The sequence below is a fragment of the Hyaena hyaena genome, unplaced genomic scaffold (genome assembly GCF_003009895.1).
Source record: "Hyaena hyaena isolate Hyena2069 unplaced genomic scaffold, ASM300989v1 scaffold_19, whole genome shotgun sequence".
NCBI classification, from domain to species: domain Eukaryota; kingdom Metazoa; phylum Chordata; class Mammalia; order Carnivora; family Hyaenidae; genus Hyaena; species Hyaena hyaena.
In genome coordinates, this window is record NW_024080651.1 from 2639127 (window position 1) to 2654926 (window position 15800).

The 15800-nt window shown below is 46.4% G+C and overlaps 1 protein-coding gene across 1 annotated transcript in view; it reads right to left on the minus strand.

Moving 5' to 3' along the window:
• TTC28 (tetratricopeptide repeat domain 28) overlaps window positions 1-15800 on the minus strand; it is a 607700-nt gene that overhangs the window by 43102 nt on the left and 548798 nt on the right. Inside the window, exon 13 of the mRNA XM_039225918.1 lies at window positions 67-207. Within this exon, the coding sequence (XP_039081849.1) occupies window positions 67-207 (141 nt within the window). The remainder of the gene's footprint in view (window positions 1-66; window positions 208-15800) is intronic.

The window sequence follows — 15800 nt, forward strand, 5'->3', positions numbered from 1 at the left end:
GCAGGAAGGGGCGGCGGCTGGAAGCTGCGAGCCCGCAGCCGGCTGGAGGACAGAGGCCGCACGCACCTGTTAAAGAGGTTGTTGCGGCGGACCATCCGCAGAAAGCCAGTGGGGTCAGTAACCGAGTTGAGCTTGTTGTTCATCTCTTCAAACTGCTGGTCTGTGAGGTCCCCGGCTTCGCTCTCAGTCTCGCTGCTGGCGCAGGGCCTGTGAGGGAAATCGCGGGGTAAGTGGATCAGAGACAGACATGCTCAGCGGCAGACGCCTGCGCGGGGGTCCAGTGCCACCTCCCTGCCCCACGGAGGCCCCGTACAAGGGCCCCCCTGAGGCGGGCGTGGCCTGGAGCCCCTTTGACGTCCCTGCGGCCCCCTTCCCTCCTCAGTGGAGTGCTTCTCAGGATGTGTGCCAGCTGGCGATTGCTGGCTGTTGCCCCCACGTGGCTGTGAGCTCTACAGCAGGTGCCGCCCGAGTTGCGCTCCGCATCCAGACACCAGGCCGCAGGAGGTGCTCAACAGCCAGAGCGGAGCCCGGGGCCCAGGGCCATGTGCAAACAACCCAACTCATGTGCCTGTCTAGCCTGTTCCAGAAACGGTAACTAGGCGCCTGATGTGTGCCAGGCACCATGCCACGGCCACGGGACATGCGGCCTGAGAAGGCAAGTTGCCCATGGGGACATGGACACGCCTACAAGTGGCTGCAATGCCGGACAGAGCGGCCTTGTCTGAAGTGCAGGCTTGAGAAGTGTTGCTGATGGGGGCCCATTCTGTAAGCTCACCATGAGGATATTGCAATTTTCAAATTAATAAATTCCTATTTCCCCTATGACAGACTGCAACAGAACATCTACGATGGGGTTTAAATAAACAGAAATACCCAAGGGGTGCCTAGATTCATCAGCATGATTAAAATGACCAAAGGCTTATGAACCGTAAAAGCGGAACACCTGTGGCCCGATGTGACCCAGAAGGTGGGGGAAGGAGGCAGCACGTCTGAGGCAGCGCTGCCCACCTGGGGCCTGCCACCCCCTTACACCTCACAGGTGTGGCGACACTTCACAGGGCCCTGAGGCTGACACAGCAGCCCTGGCTTCCTTCCTTCGGCGTGAGGGTCACACTCAGACTTTGTGGAAATCCAGCCCACAGGTAGCCCCCAGCCCCCAGACGATGACTTTGCTTATGGTCTCCGGCTGACTAAGAGCCAGGGTGGAAGACAGAGGGCGTCGGGCCCTGGAGGACAAGGCACCAGGCACAAACCTCTCAGTGCTGCAGAAGTGGGGCCTAGAGAGGGATGGGCGTCCTGTCACCCAGAGGGGACAGGTTCTGCACATCAACATGTGGGTTTAAGGTGAACCTGACCTGCTTCAAACAGGCTGGTGAACCCGTGCCATCAGAGTGTCACCACAGGAAGGGCAACGAGCCCCTCACTGGGTCGTTGAAGCCACACAGTATGAGAAGCTGCCAGAAAGGCTTCAACGGTCTGTGTGAACGTCAAGGCTGCTGTGATGGGCCAGCCTGACTGGGTCCCCCCCCCCCCCCCCCGGCCCTGGCATGACTCTGGGTGTGTCTGGATGAGATTAACATCTGAATCTGAGGACAGGAAAGCAAACTGCCCTGCCTACCATGGGTGTCCACAGCACCGAGGGCCTGAACAGAGCACAAAGGCTGAGTAAGAGAGGATTCCATCTCTCCCTGACCGTCTTCAAGCCAGGACATCTGTCTTCTCCTGCTTTCGCACCTGGACTCAGACTGGGACTTACTCCATTGTCTCTCCTGGGTCCTAGCGGGCCGACTGCAGACCTTGGGACTTCACAGCCTTCATAACCATGTGAGCCAGTTTCTCGTAACAAGCAGGTGTGCGCGTAGGTGTGCGCGTGTGTGCGCGCGTGTGTGTGCGCGTGCGCACGCGTGCAAGCACCCTATTGGTTCTATTTCTCTGGAGAACCCAGACTGGCCCAGCCAGTAATTAGGCACCAGAGCCCCGACTCAGCCATGTTTCTCACAGAAGGCTCCCAGGACCGAAGCCCTAAAGGTTCTGAGAGCGGAGTGGTCTTCAAGCAGGGCACGGAGGCCTGCCTGGCGGGCCCGCCACCCCAGAACTACGCCAGCAGCCAGTAAGGCCACTAGCCTGCGTTCCGGGCCCACACGATCTGAACGGCCCAGGGCCTGGCATGCAGTAAGTCTGCGACAGGAAACTGGTGAACGAATGAATGGCTTAAGCTGGAGAGCGCTTTATAATATGCAAAGTATTTTCCATCTCATTGTCTGTGACGTGGCTCCTATTGTCTCCATCTTACTTCTGAGGAGACTGAGGTTTAGAGAAGCCAAGGAACTTGGCCAAAGGGCCCCAAGTGGTAGAGCCAGGCGTGAGCCCAGGTCCTTGGTGTGGGCTGGCCCGCTTGTCCTCTCCCGCTAAGGCTCCAAGCCTGTCCCTCCCAGCTGGGGTCTGACTAGGAGGGGGAAGGGGTGAATGCAGGAAGCAAGGGAAAGCGGGAGCCATCTGAGCACCTCCACAAATCACCGAGGCTCCCATCCTGCTGGAGCAGGGAGCGAGCTTGCATCCCGCTCTCCGCCTCACGGGCAGCAGCTGAGCAGGCGCGCAGCTGCAGGGTTGAAATGCTCTCCTGGGGGCTGAGGGCCCTTCACAGAGACCCTGGTAAATATCACTCAACAAGCCCCTCTGTCCAGGGACACATTCATCACGAACGTGACTGCCTGCTTGGAGCTGAGAGATCTGCTTGTCATTCAGGGCTCTGAAAAGGGGAGAAGAATCGGCCGGAACCGGTATCAGCCTCCTTTATCTTGCAGTTCCTCTCTCGCTGTCAGCCGCAGACAGAGCCCTCAGAAGCTCATGCTTAATGGGGTTGTTTCCTACTTTCTGACCCTTCAGAGTATTAACACCGAAGGGAAAAACAAACAGGCCATGTCACAGACAAAAGGGTCTTCCGTTCACAAAGCGAGCCTCGTCTCCACAGCAGGGGTCCCAAGAGTGCCCTGGTATCACGGCCACCCCCGCCCCCACTTCTCTGAGAGACCTTCTAGAGACGGCACATCTCCCAGTCTGATTCCATGCACCCTGACTCCACAGTGACTGCTGAGCAGGACCTGTGTGCAAGGATGGCAGGGGCTGAACAGAGGAGGGTCACACCACACCTGCCTTCAAGGCATTTACGAGCTCGTATGACTAGTGGCTACTGGCTAAGGTGGATTAAGAAGGAGCACACGGAGGCCACCAGCCTATGACCAAGACAGGGGGGGCATAAAGGCATCTGCTGCAGCTGAGCGTCTCCTGAGGAATACAACTCTGATGGGCAGAGACTTGGGGGGGAGTGCTTCCAGGCAGAGAGAATGGGATGAGCAAAGGTGTGGAGATAAGAGTGTGGGAGCTCTTTGGTGCCAAGGGGAGAGCCCAGTTGACCTGGAGCAGAAGGTACGAGTGGTAAAGGAGGAGGAATAAATGGTGGAGGGCTTGGAACTTGGAAGGCAGCTGAGAACTGTCAGCCCAGGCCTCCGAACAGGGGGTGACGGGCTCAGGGCTGCCTTTTGGGAGATAGTCAGCTGGGCCAGAGAGGAGGATGTGGGATAGCGGGGTGGCTGTTACTAGCACCCGTTCAGAAGCAGCCCTGAAGGCCCAGGGTCAAGCTCACTGAAGCCTGATCATTCCCAGGACACCCACCAGAAGCCCCATTCTCGGGAGCTACTATTGTGCTAACATGCCTGGGCCTCAACAAGCCAGGTGAGGCTCTGGCTCTGGGCTCTGACATCTGGGCTCTAAAATCTTGATAGTGGCTCCTTCCTCTGCTCTAAGCCTCTGACGCCTGTCTCCCCTAGAAACAGACTCTCTGGGCTGGCTCTCCCCACTTTTGGTTCTCTATATTGTCACCAGCATGGTGACACCATGGCTTGTCCTGTGGTTGGGCCAGCCCCATTAGTCCACACATATGAACTAGGGTGGCAAGGAGATATATGAACTAGAACTGACAGGAGAAATGTTACCAGAAAGAGAACTTATTTGCCTGGGCAGCTCATGGAAGGGGCAAGTAGCAGTTAAAATATGGCGGATGGGCAACCGGTGGCAAATGGGGAAACTGAAAGCAGAAGTTGGTCTTAGGTGGAAGAGGAATGGGTTCAGTTTGAACACGCTGAATATGCAGACAAGAATGTTAGTTGGTGACGCCAAGGATACAGATGTTGATTCTATTATTTAGGCACTTCCTTCTAAAAGGCCTGAAGACTATAGAAATCCAAGTCGGGTACTCAGGGAAGAGGTCAGGATCAACTCTCTGATGCCTCATTCATTTGCTCACTTAACAAATGTTACTAAGTATTTTTTACAAATATCCTGCTATCCTGGGTTCTGGCTCCAGGTAAGATGGAGTAAGCACATTCCACCCCATCCTTCCTGCTGGATACAACTCTAAACCTTGGACAGACTGCATGGAACAGCTATCTCAGGAATGTGAAAAGCAAATAATAGCCAGCAGATTGGGGAAGAAAACCAGAATTTAAAGTGCCACCAAATCAATAGTGAGCTTCACATTTTTTTCTCTCTCTGGAATCACGCAGACAGGTGTCCATCAGCCCAAAACATGAAAAAGAAGTGGGCATCAGTGGGAACAGACAGAGCTCCGGGGGGAGCCCTATACTTCTTACTCAGAGAGAATAGAGAAAAGCCCTCCTTTTTCATATTTTCTCCTTTCTGTTCTCATGTTCTAGGCCACAAGTGATCCTGAGTTAGTGGCAGTGAGAGCAGCAGCGAGGGTGGGAAGGAGTCCAAACTCTGAGGGAAAGGAAACTTTGGGTGTAACCAGAGGAAATGTGGCCCCATGAGGGCAGGGTGGCCCCTCTGCTCTTTCTTTTCCTTTCCCCCCTGACCCTCGGTCCATGATGAGAGACACCCTGTAGGAAAGGTGAGGCGAGGGGGTGTGTGTAAGTAAAGCCCCAGCTTTTTGGTGAGGGGACCAAAACGAAGTGCCCTGGGGATTGAAGAACACTGGTGGGGACGCAGGCAGGAAGGGGAGCACATAAAGTCGTTTATGAATTCCTGGATTCACCACTAAGGTGCACAGGTGTAGATCTGACCCTAAAGATTATGAGAACCTAAATACAAGCTAGGCAGCTGCCCGGTTCCGGAACAGGCCCCTGAACAGTGCGCCTGTGGGACAGACTTGAGGAGTGTGGCAAAAACCTTGAAAACGGAGTTTATACTGAAAGCTGGTCAGAGCTTATGACCTGAATCCCAACCAGGGCAACTGCCTACCTGAACACCAACACCAACACCCTCCACAGGAGTCAAACAAGACCCAGCGTTTAATGTGATTCAATAACAGATTTCAAAATGCCCAGGATACAAGCCCAGGTCACCCAGCAACCAGAGAACTGTTTTAGGACAATCTCAACCTGCAGGGGAAAAGGCAATCACCGATGCCTTTTGGAGTTGTGCTAGGATGACACAAATGTTGGAACTGTCTGCCAAAGACCTTAAGGTAGCTACTTAAAAATGCTACAAGTAAGGGCAAGACCCTTGCAAATATGGCAAGAAAGAAGATCTCGGTGAAGCACATCAGATATCAAGAAGGAGCAAATGAGGGGCTGGCTCAGTCGGTAGAGCACACGACTCTTGATCTCAGGGTTGTGAGTTCGGGCCCCATGTTGGGCATGGAGCCTACTTAAAAATAATAATAATAAAATTTCCTTTTTTTAAAAAAGGAAGGAGCAAATGAAAAATTTGGGACTAAAAACAAATGACTGAAATAAAAACTCACAGTATGGCCTCAATAGCAGAATGGAGATAACAGAAGAAAATCAACAGACCTAAAGATAGAAAAGCAATAGAGATTATCCAATCTGATCAATAGAAAAAAAAGAGAGTTGTGTACATTTTGTTTTGTTTTCTGTAAAATGGACAAACCCGAGGGACCTGTGTTTCTATACCAAAAGACCTGATGTTTATGTATTCAGAGCCCATGAACAACAGGAGAAAGTGTAGAGCAGAAACACATGGAGGGAATAATGAAAGAAAATTTCCCAAATTTGGTGTCAGATATAAATCTACAGATCAAGAAGCTTAATGAAACTGGTCATTTCATTGGCTAAAATTAAAACTCAGGAAACAACAGATGCTGGCGAGAATGTAGAGAAATGGGAACCCTCTTGCACTGTTGGTGGGAATGCAAACTGGTGCAGCCGCTCTGGAAAACAGTGTGGAGGTTCCTCAAAAAATTAAAAATAGAACTCCCCTATGACCCAGCAATAGCACTACTAGGAATTTATCCAAAGGATACAGGGGTGCTGATTCATAGGGTCACATGTACCCCCAATGTTTATAGAAGCGCTTTCAACAATAGCCAAATCATGGAAAGAGCCCAAATGTCCATCGACTGATAAATGGATCAAGAAAATGTGGTTTATATATACAATGGAATACTACTTGGCAATGAGAAAGAATGAAATCATGCCATTTGCAACAACGTGGATGGAACTGGGAGGTATTATGCTGAGTGAAATAAGTCAGTCAGAGAAAGACAGATACCATATGTTTTCACTCATATGTGGATCTTGAGAAACTTAACAGAAGACCATGGGGGATGGGAAGGGGAAAAAATAGTTATATAGAGAGATGGAGGCAAACCATAAGAGACTCTTAAATATAGAGGGTGGACGGGGAGTGGGGGAGAGGAGAAAATGGGTGATGGGCATTGAGGAGGGCACTTATTGGGATGAGCACTGGGTGTTGTATGTAAGCAATGAACCATGCAAATCTACCCCAAAAAACAAGTGCACACTATACACACTGTATGTTAGCCACTTTGACAATAAATTATATTAGGAAGGAAGGAAAGAAGGAAGGAAGGAAGGAAGGAAGGAAGGAAGGAAGGAAGGAAGGAAGGAAGGAGCTAAGTGAACCACAAACAGAATAAATTGAGGGAAATCCATGACTCGATGCATCATATTCAAATGATGGAAAATTAAAGACAAAAAAAAATCTTGAAAGCAGCCAGAGATAAATATGCATTATGCATAGAGAAAATAATAATTCAAAAAACTGAGGATTTCTCATCACAGATCATGGATACCAGAAGGAAATGGATATTTATTTTTAAAGTGTTGGAAAAAAAAATGAATGACTCACCTAGGATTCCACGTCCAGTGAAAATATCCTTCATAAATGATAGTGAAATAAAAACATTCTCAGATGAAGGAAAACTGGCAGCCTGAGATCATCACAGACATACTCTCTTGTTCATGCCTTATGCAATCTATCCTCTCCCTGAGGGTAGGGAGGACCTATGACTTGCCTCTAACCATCAGCGTAGTGATAGATGTCCCTTCAGTGATTATGTTATATCAGACTCTAACTCTACTCAGACTCTACTCTACGGCCTTCTTGGTGTGCACATCTACTGAGGTAAGCAGCCACGCTGGGAGGCCTACATGGCAAGTAATGTAGGGCAGTCTTTGGCCAACAACCAGCAAGAAACAGACTCTCAGTCCAATAGGCTAAAAAGGAATAAATCCTGCCAATAATCAGGTGAGGATGGAAGTGGTTTCTTCTCCAGTCAAGCATTCAGACAAGACCTCAACCATAACTAACAATTTGATTGCAGCCTCAAGAGAGACTCTGAAGCAGAGGATCAAGCTGAGCCATGCCAGGGTTCCTGACTCATAGAAATGGTGGGCTAATAAATTTTTATTGTTTAAGCCACGAAATTTGGGGGAATTTATAATTTAGTAATACATAACAAATACAAAAAGTAAGAGAATTCATTAACAGCTGACCTACACTAAAATAATTGTTAAAGAAACTTAGACAGAAGGGAAATGATACTAAAAGGAAACAAGGAACATCAGGGAAGAGGGAAGAGTAACAAATATTAAATATCTGAGTAAATATAATAGGCTATTCTTCTCCTAACACTGTTTGATGGAATCTTTATGTAGATGCAGTATACAAGACAAATGCAAGATGAGGGTGGAGGTGGTAAGATTTTACATTTCACTTAAGTTAGTAAAATATCAATAGTTAAGTAGATTGCAGACTATGAAAAGTATGTACATTATAATCTCTGGAGCAACCATGAAAGAGCTATAAAAAGAGATCTAGTCAAAGATACAAAGAGATACATTAAAATAGGGTTTTTAAAAAAAGTTCAAGTAGCCCAAATGAAGGAAGGGTAAACAGAGTAATGTAAATTAAAAAAAAACAAACAAAACAAATATAAATATAGCATACGTAAATCAACACGTATCAATAATTGTATTAAATATAAATGGCCTAAATATAGAGATTGACAGAATGGAATTAAAAAAACGACCCAATTGGATGCTTCTATAGGAAACTTGCTTCGAATATAATGATATAGGTAAGTTAAAAGTGAAATGATACAAAAAGATATATCATGCAAACACTATTCAAAACAAAGCTAGGGGGTGCCTGGGTGGCTCTGTCAGTTAAGTGTCCAACTTTAGCTCAGGTCATGATCTCATGGTTCATAGGTTCGGGCCCCACACTGGGCTCTGTGCTGATAGCTCAGAGCCTGGAGCCTGCTTCAGGTTCTGTATCTCCCCCTCTCTCTGCCCCTCCCCTGCCCACGCTCCTTCTCTGTCTCTCAAAAATGAATAAATGTTAAAAAAAAAAAAAAACCAAAAACAAAGCTGGAGTGGTTATATGAAGATCAAATTAGACTTCAGAGCAAAGAAAATTACCAGGGATGGAGACGAATATTACACAGTGATAAAAGATCTAATTCATCAAGAACATAAGATTATTCTAAGTGTGTATTTACTTATCAACAGAGTTTCAAAATACACGATGCAAAAACTGACAGAGCTGAAAGAAGTGGCTGAATTGGCAGAGGCTTCCACATACTTTTCTCAGTAGCTGACAGAATCGGTAAATAGAAAATCAGCAAAGATACAGAAGAATTGAACAACATCATCAACTGACTGAGTAAAACTGACATTTAGAGAACACTACACCCAACTAAAGCAGAATATATATTCTTGTCAAATGCACATAGAACATTCCCCAAGATAGGCCATACCCCGGGTTGTAAAACAAACCTTCAGAAATTCAAAATAATTGAAAATATGCAAAACATGTCTTCTGCCCACCATGGAATTAGATTTGAAAATGAGAAAATAAAACGGGAAAATCTCCAAACACTTAGAAACTAAACAACACTTCTAAATAATTGTCAAAGAAGAAGACTTAAGGGAAATTAAAAAATATTTTGAGCTGAACAAAACTGAAAATACAACATAAAACTTGTGGGCTATAGATAAAGCCTTAGAGATAGCTTTATCACATTAAGTGTTTCTATTAGAAAAAAAGGTCTAAGGGTGCTTGGCTGGCTCAGTCTGTATAGCATGTGACTCTTGATCTCAGGGTCATGAGTTTAAGCCCCACACTGGACATGGAGCCGACTTAAAATTAAAAATAAAAATGTAAAAAGAAAGAAAAAGTTCTGATATTAATAATCTAAACTTGCACTTTCAGAAACTAGAGAAAAATAGAGCAAAACAAACAGAGGAAAAAAAATAGTGGAGCAGAAATCAATGAAACTGAAAAGAGGAAAACAAGTCTTAAAATTTTTTTTGTTAATGTTTTATTTATTTGAGAGAGAGACAGAGACAGAGTGTGAGTGGAAGAGAAGCAGAGAGAGAGGGAGACACAGAACCCGACACGGGGCTTAAACTCACAAACCACGAGATCATGACTTGAGCTGAGGTTGGACACTCAACTGACTGAGTCACCCAGGTGTCCCTAAAACGAATCTTTAAAAAAAAAAAAAAAATCAGTGAAACAAAAAGTTGGTTCTCTTTAAAAGAAATCAATAAAATTGATAAGTCTCTGTCCAGATAGACCAAGTAGACAAGAGGGAATGCAAAACTATCAATATCAGAATGAAAGCGGAAACGTAACTAGTGAGCCCGCAGAAGTTAAAAGAATACAGGTAATACTACAAACAACTCTACACATATGAATTCAACCACTTAGGTGAAATGGTCCAATTACTCAAAAATCACAAACCACTAAAACTCATCCAAAATGAAACAGATAACCTGAATAGTCCTAGAACTACTAAAGAATTATATTCATAGTTGAAAACTATCCAAAATGGCATGTCCAGGTCCAGATGGTTTCAATAGCAAATTCTATCAAACATTTAAAGAAGAAATGATACTGACTGTACACAATCACTTCTGGCAACTAAAGGAGAGAACCCTTCCCAGCTCATTTGATGCAGTCTGTATTATCCTGAGAGCAAAAGTGGACAAAGATAACATGAGGAAAGAGACTCTACAAACAGTATTCCATAGATTAAGGGAAAACAGACATAAGAATAATCACCAAAGGATCATTAAATAGAATTTGGCAACATAGAAGAAGAATTATACACCACGGTCAGAGCAGAGTAGGGCTTTTCCAGGAATGTAAGGCTTATTCAGTATTTGAAAAAAATCGAGCAATATAATCTACCATATTAACAGACTAAAGAAAAAGATCCATGTTTATATCAATTGATGCAGAAAAGCATATGGCAAAATGTGACACCAACTTACCATAAAAACTTGCGAAGGAGTAATGTGAAAGATGTCATCAGCCTGATAAACATCAGCTACAACAAGCCTGCAGCTAATATCACACTTACCTCGGGGACAAGGTAAGTATGTCAGCTCACACCATTCATATTCAACACAGTGCTGGAAGCCCTTACCCGTGCAAAAAGGCAAGAGAAGAAATAAAAGTCTTATGGATTGGAAAGGAAGAAAAGAAAGTGTCTATTCAAAGACATGATTATCTATGTAGAAAATGCTAAGGAATATACAAAAAGACTACTAAAGCCATTGAGTTTCGCAAGGTTGGAGGATATAAAAGCAACGCACAAGGGGTGCTTGGGTGGCTCAGTTGGTTAAGCATCCAGCGTCATGACCTCATGGTTCATGGGTTCGAGGCCCACACTAGGCTTTTTGCTGACAGTACGGAGCCTGCTTGGGATTTTCTGTCTCCCTCTCTCTCTCTGCCCTTCCCTGGCTTGTGCTTGTGTGCGCGCGCGCTCTCTCTCTCTCAAGAATAAATAAATATTTAAAAAAAGCAATGCACAAAATGTCCTATTTTCACATATTAGCAACAATTCCAAATTGAAATTTTAAAAATTATCTCATTTATAATAGCTCCCAAAATGAAATACATAGGTATAAATCTAACAAAATATATAGAAGAGGGGCACCTGGATGGTTCAGTCGGTTAAGTGTATTGATTTTGGCTCAGGTCATGATCTCACAGTCATGAGATTGGCCCCCACATTGGGCTCTGTGCTGAGCAGGGAGCCTGCTTGAAATTCTCTCTCTCCCTCTCCCCTACTTGCGCTCTCTCTTAAAAACATTTTTTTCAAGAAGTATAATTTAGTTGGAAGAATGACACTGCCAGATTTTAAGACTTGCTATAAAGCTACAGTAACAAAAAGAATGTGGTATTAGTAAAAGGATAGACATGTAGATCAATGGAACAGAATAGAGTCCCAAAATAGACACTTGAATATAGCCAGTTAACTTTTGATAAAAGGGCAGAGACAATTTAATAGGAAGGAGAGTCTTTAATAAATGGCTTGGGAACAACTGGGTATCCACATACAGAAAATTATAAAAAATAAGCCCTGTAAAATGAATCTCAGACTAAACACCTTACACAAAAAGTAATTCAAAATGAATCACAAATCTAAATATAAAAATGTAAGACTATAAAACTTTTAAAAGAAAATATAGGAGAAAATTTTTGTGACCTAAGGTTAATGACAGATTTCTTCCAACATTTTATGAAAACATGATGCATCAGGAATAATTGATAGAACTGGTGTTGTAAAAATAAAACTTGTGCTCTGTGAAAGGAACCGTTGAGAGAAGATATAGAGCAAAAGAAAATATTTGCAAACCACTCTCAAAGAACACGTGTCCCGAATATATAAAGACCTTTCAAACTGAACAGTATAAAAGCATACCACTCAATTTTAAAAAATGGGCCAAAGATTTGAACAGTCACTTAACTGAAGACAATAGAAGAATGGCGCAATATAAGAAAAAGCACATGAAGAAATGTTCAATATCTCGGCCATAAGAGAAATGCTAATTAAAACCACGACAAGATACTGATAATGCTGACAGTATCAGGTGCTGACGAGATGGAGCAACTGGAACTCTCATCTACTGCAAGTGAGGGAAGCAGAATGGAACAGTCATTCTGGAACATACTTTGAAGTTCCTTATACAGTGAGGTATATATTTATTATATGACCCACAGATTTTACTCCTGAGGAAATGAACTTACTTACCCGGTGTATCCTCAGGTAGTAATCAGTGAATGTCTCAAGCAGTTCTAGTCATAATTGCCCCAAACTGGAACCAAGCCAAAGGTTCTTCAGTGAGCGAAGAGTTACGCAAATGGTAGCGTATCCATACAGTGGAATACTCAGTAATAGAGGAATGAACTGCTGATACAGTCAACAATATGGAAGACTCAAAAACTTTAAACTGTGAAAGAAGCCGGTGTTAAAAGATTATGTAAATAGTATGATTCTATCTCTGTAGCATTCTCCAAAGGAGAAGACTATAGTGACAAAGAACTGATGAGTGGTGGCCAGGGATTGGGGTAGAAGGAAGTATACAGTAGGGCTATAAAAAAGATATAGGTATTTGGGACACCTAGGTGGTTCAGTCAGTTGAACGTCCGACTTTGGTTTGGGTCATGATCTCTCAGTTCACGGTTTTGAGCCCTGCATCAGGCTGTCTTCTGTCAGCACGGAGCCCACTTTGGATCCTCTGTCCCCAACCCCCTCTCTGCACCTCCCCTAATCGCACTGTCTCTCTTTCTCTCAAAGATAAATACACATTAAAAAAAAGATATAGTCATTTGGGATGATGAAACTGTTCTGTATCCTGATTGTGGTGGTGGTCACAGAAACCTATACATGGGTTAAAATTCATAGAACCAGACACCAGAAGAGTAAATTTTACTGTGTGCCAATTACCTATTTATTGCCTCTATGCTCCAAATTCACCCCCTCCTTGCCTGCTCCATTAAAATGGCTCATGGCCCTGTAAGTATTTTTCCTTTGCCAGCTGGCACAGTTTTGAGCCTTTCAGCAGAGGGCGCTGGAGAGACACAGAGGAGGAAGCGGCTTCGCCTTCCTGGTTGCCATGTGCTTGCTCAGTAGGCTCCTGAAGCCCGTAACTCCCCTTGGCCCGGCTTCTTCTGCACGGGCAGCTTCTCCAGTGTGTAGCTCATGGGGAGCAAGCAGTTTCTCTGGCATTGGCTCTTGCCTCCCCGGAGGTTTCTCCAGGACCCAGCTCCTGCAGCGGTGGGTGAGGGGGGCGCTTCTCCACAGCACTACTCTGGCAGAATCGGCGGCCGGTGCCCCCAGTGGTCGTCAGCTTCCCCTGGTGACCACTCTTCGGGTGGTTCTAGAGTGGAGTCAGGCATCTCCCTTTCCAAAGCACCCTGGAGAGCACATTTTTGCAAATCCTGAGGGTGGATTTCCATCACATTCCACTGGTGTGAGACCACAGCAGCTTCTCCGAAGATAGCCACACCTTAGCCCCCGGCTGGAGGGGGGACCCTCTTCCTTGGGCACTCTGTCTCATCCTCAGGGGTGGGGACTGCTCCCTGCGTCTGTGATTCCTTCCTTCTTTAGAATACTTTCACTAGCCAATCCCCCTAATCTAATCTCTGCTACAGTCAACAATTTTTTAAAAATTATTTATTTCTGAGAGAGAGAGAGACCGTATAAGCAGGAGAGGGTCAGAGAGAGAGGCACAGAATCTGAAGCAGGCTCCAGGCTCTGAGCTGGCTGTCAGCACAGAGGCCGACGCGGGGCTCGGACCTATGAACCGTGAGATCATGACCTGAGCCGAAGTCGGAAGCTCAACCGACTGAGCCACCCAGGTGCCCCTGAGCAATTATTTTTAAGTTTATTTAATTAATTAATTTATTTATTTATTTTAAATTTTTTTTAATGTTTTATTTATTTCTAGGAGAGAGAGAGAGAGAGACAGCATGAGCAGGGGAGGGCCAGAGAGAGAGGGAGTCACAGACTGAAACAGGCTCCAGGCTCTGAGCCGGCAGTCAGCACAGAGCCCGACGCGGGGCTCGAACCCACGAACCGCGAGATCATGACCTAAGCGAAAGTCGGATGCTCAACCGACTAAGCCACCCAGGCGCCCCTTTCATTTATTTATTTTGAGAGAGAGAGGGCAGGGCGACGGCAGAGAGAAGGAGAGAATCGCAAGCAGGCGCCACGCTGCTAGCGCAGAGCCTGACATGGGGCTCGATCCCACCAACCATGATACCAGGACCTGAGCTGAGATCAAGAATCAGATGCTTACCTGAGCCACCCAGGCGCCCCCACACTTAACAATTCTTTACCTTAAATTATCCCTGTTTGAATTACTGTGTGATATCTTGTTCCTGCTCTGGTCCTGGGTGGCACGTACTGTATGTTAAACTTAAATAAGATAAAATAAATCCTGCCAGTACCAAATCCTGAGAAGGACTTAGAAAAGTAAGATACACTTTGGCATCACACATTCATCCATCTGGTCATCAGGTTGACCAACCCTCAAAAACATCCGTTGTGTGACTAGTGTGTCCCAGCTCTTAGCTCGGGCTGGGATTATTCCAAATGAAGACAAGCCTCTGCCCCTGAAAAGCTATGAGAAGGTGCTAGATGGGCACACTAATCCCTGCAACACAAAAAATAAATTATGACACGGGGATGTGTGCAGGTCAATGTGTGTCCACAGAGGCCGACTGAACAATCGGCAGGCAATGGGGGAGAGAGGCGGAATGCGAGACTATGCATGAGTAAACAGCCAGGGTTGTGCGGAAAGAGCCCCTGGAGCGCTTGGACTCATGGCCTGGCTTTGGCCACTCTTCCAAGGGCTGGGATGTGAAACAGAAGGACCAGTGGAGAAGTGTTGGCTTTGCAGATAAAACTAGTAGTCACGGTTCAGCAAAGAGGAGGCCAGGAGGAGTGGAGGGGGCACTCCTCAGCCAGTCAGCTGCCCGCTGCTGGCAAGCTGGGGATGCACCAAACCTCTCTCCTCCCTGTTCTGCTCACATTCCAGTCCTGCTGACCCAACTTTGCACCCTTGGCCTGTTAACTCTCCTGCCCTCTGGGCCTGATCACCACACTATCTCCTCTTTCCTGTGGCTCTTGAGGCCTCAGCTTTCTGGCTCGGACTTGGCCCTTTCTACTCCTAGACCTCTGAGAGAGGCAGGGGTCCCTGTTCTTGCGCCGAGCCCCTGACCTGGCACTTGCCCGCTGGCCGGAGTCCGGGCTAGACCCCCAGCCCCTGCATGGAGTCGGGCGGACGGCTGAGGTTTAGATCATCTCAGTCATAGAGAACAGTGAAGGCGAAAGGTTAAAGTCAGTGGAGGGTGACAGCACGGGTCCCGGAGTGGGGCGGAGTGTCGAGGGGGACGGTCCAGCAGGTGGGCCACAACTTCTCCGTGGTGCCCGCCTGCCCTGCCAGCATCTGCTCCTGGGACCCCGCGAGAAACCCAGCCCCCGCCTACTCTGGGGAACATAAATCACGCCATCACCACGGGCAGGCTCCGGAATGCTGTTCACATGCGGCTTTCCCCCGAGAGTGGAAGCGGCCCATGAATCAAGCACCACAGAGCTGTGCCAGAGCTCATTCTCTTCTCAGGGACAGGGCTTGGCAAGAGGCTCAGAAGAGGATTTTCATTTGGAAGTATGGCCTCCCGATCTCTCCATGTACACACTCTCCGTCATCGCTCTGACA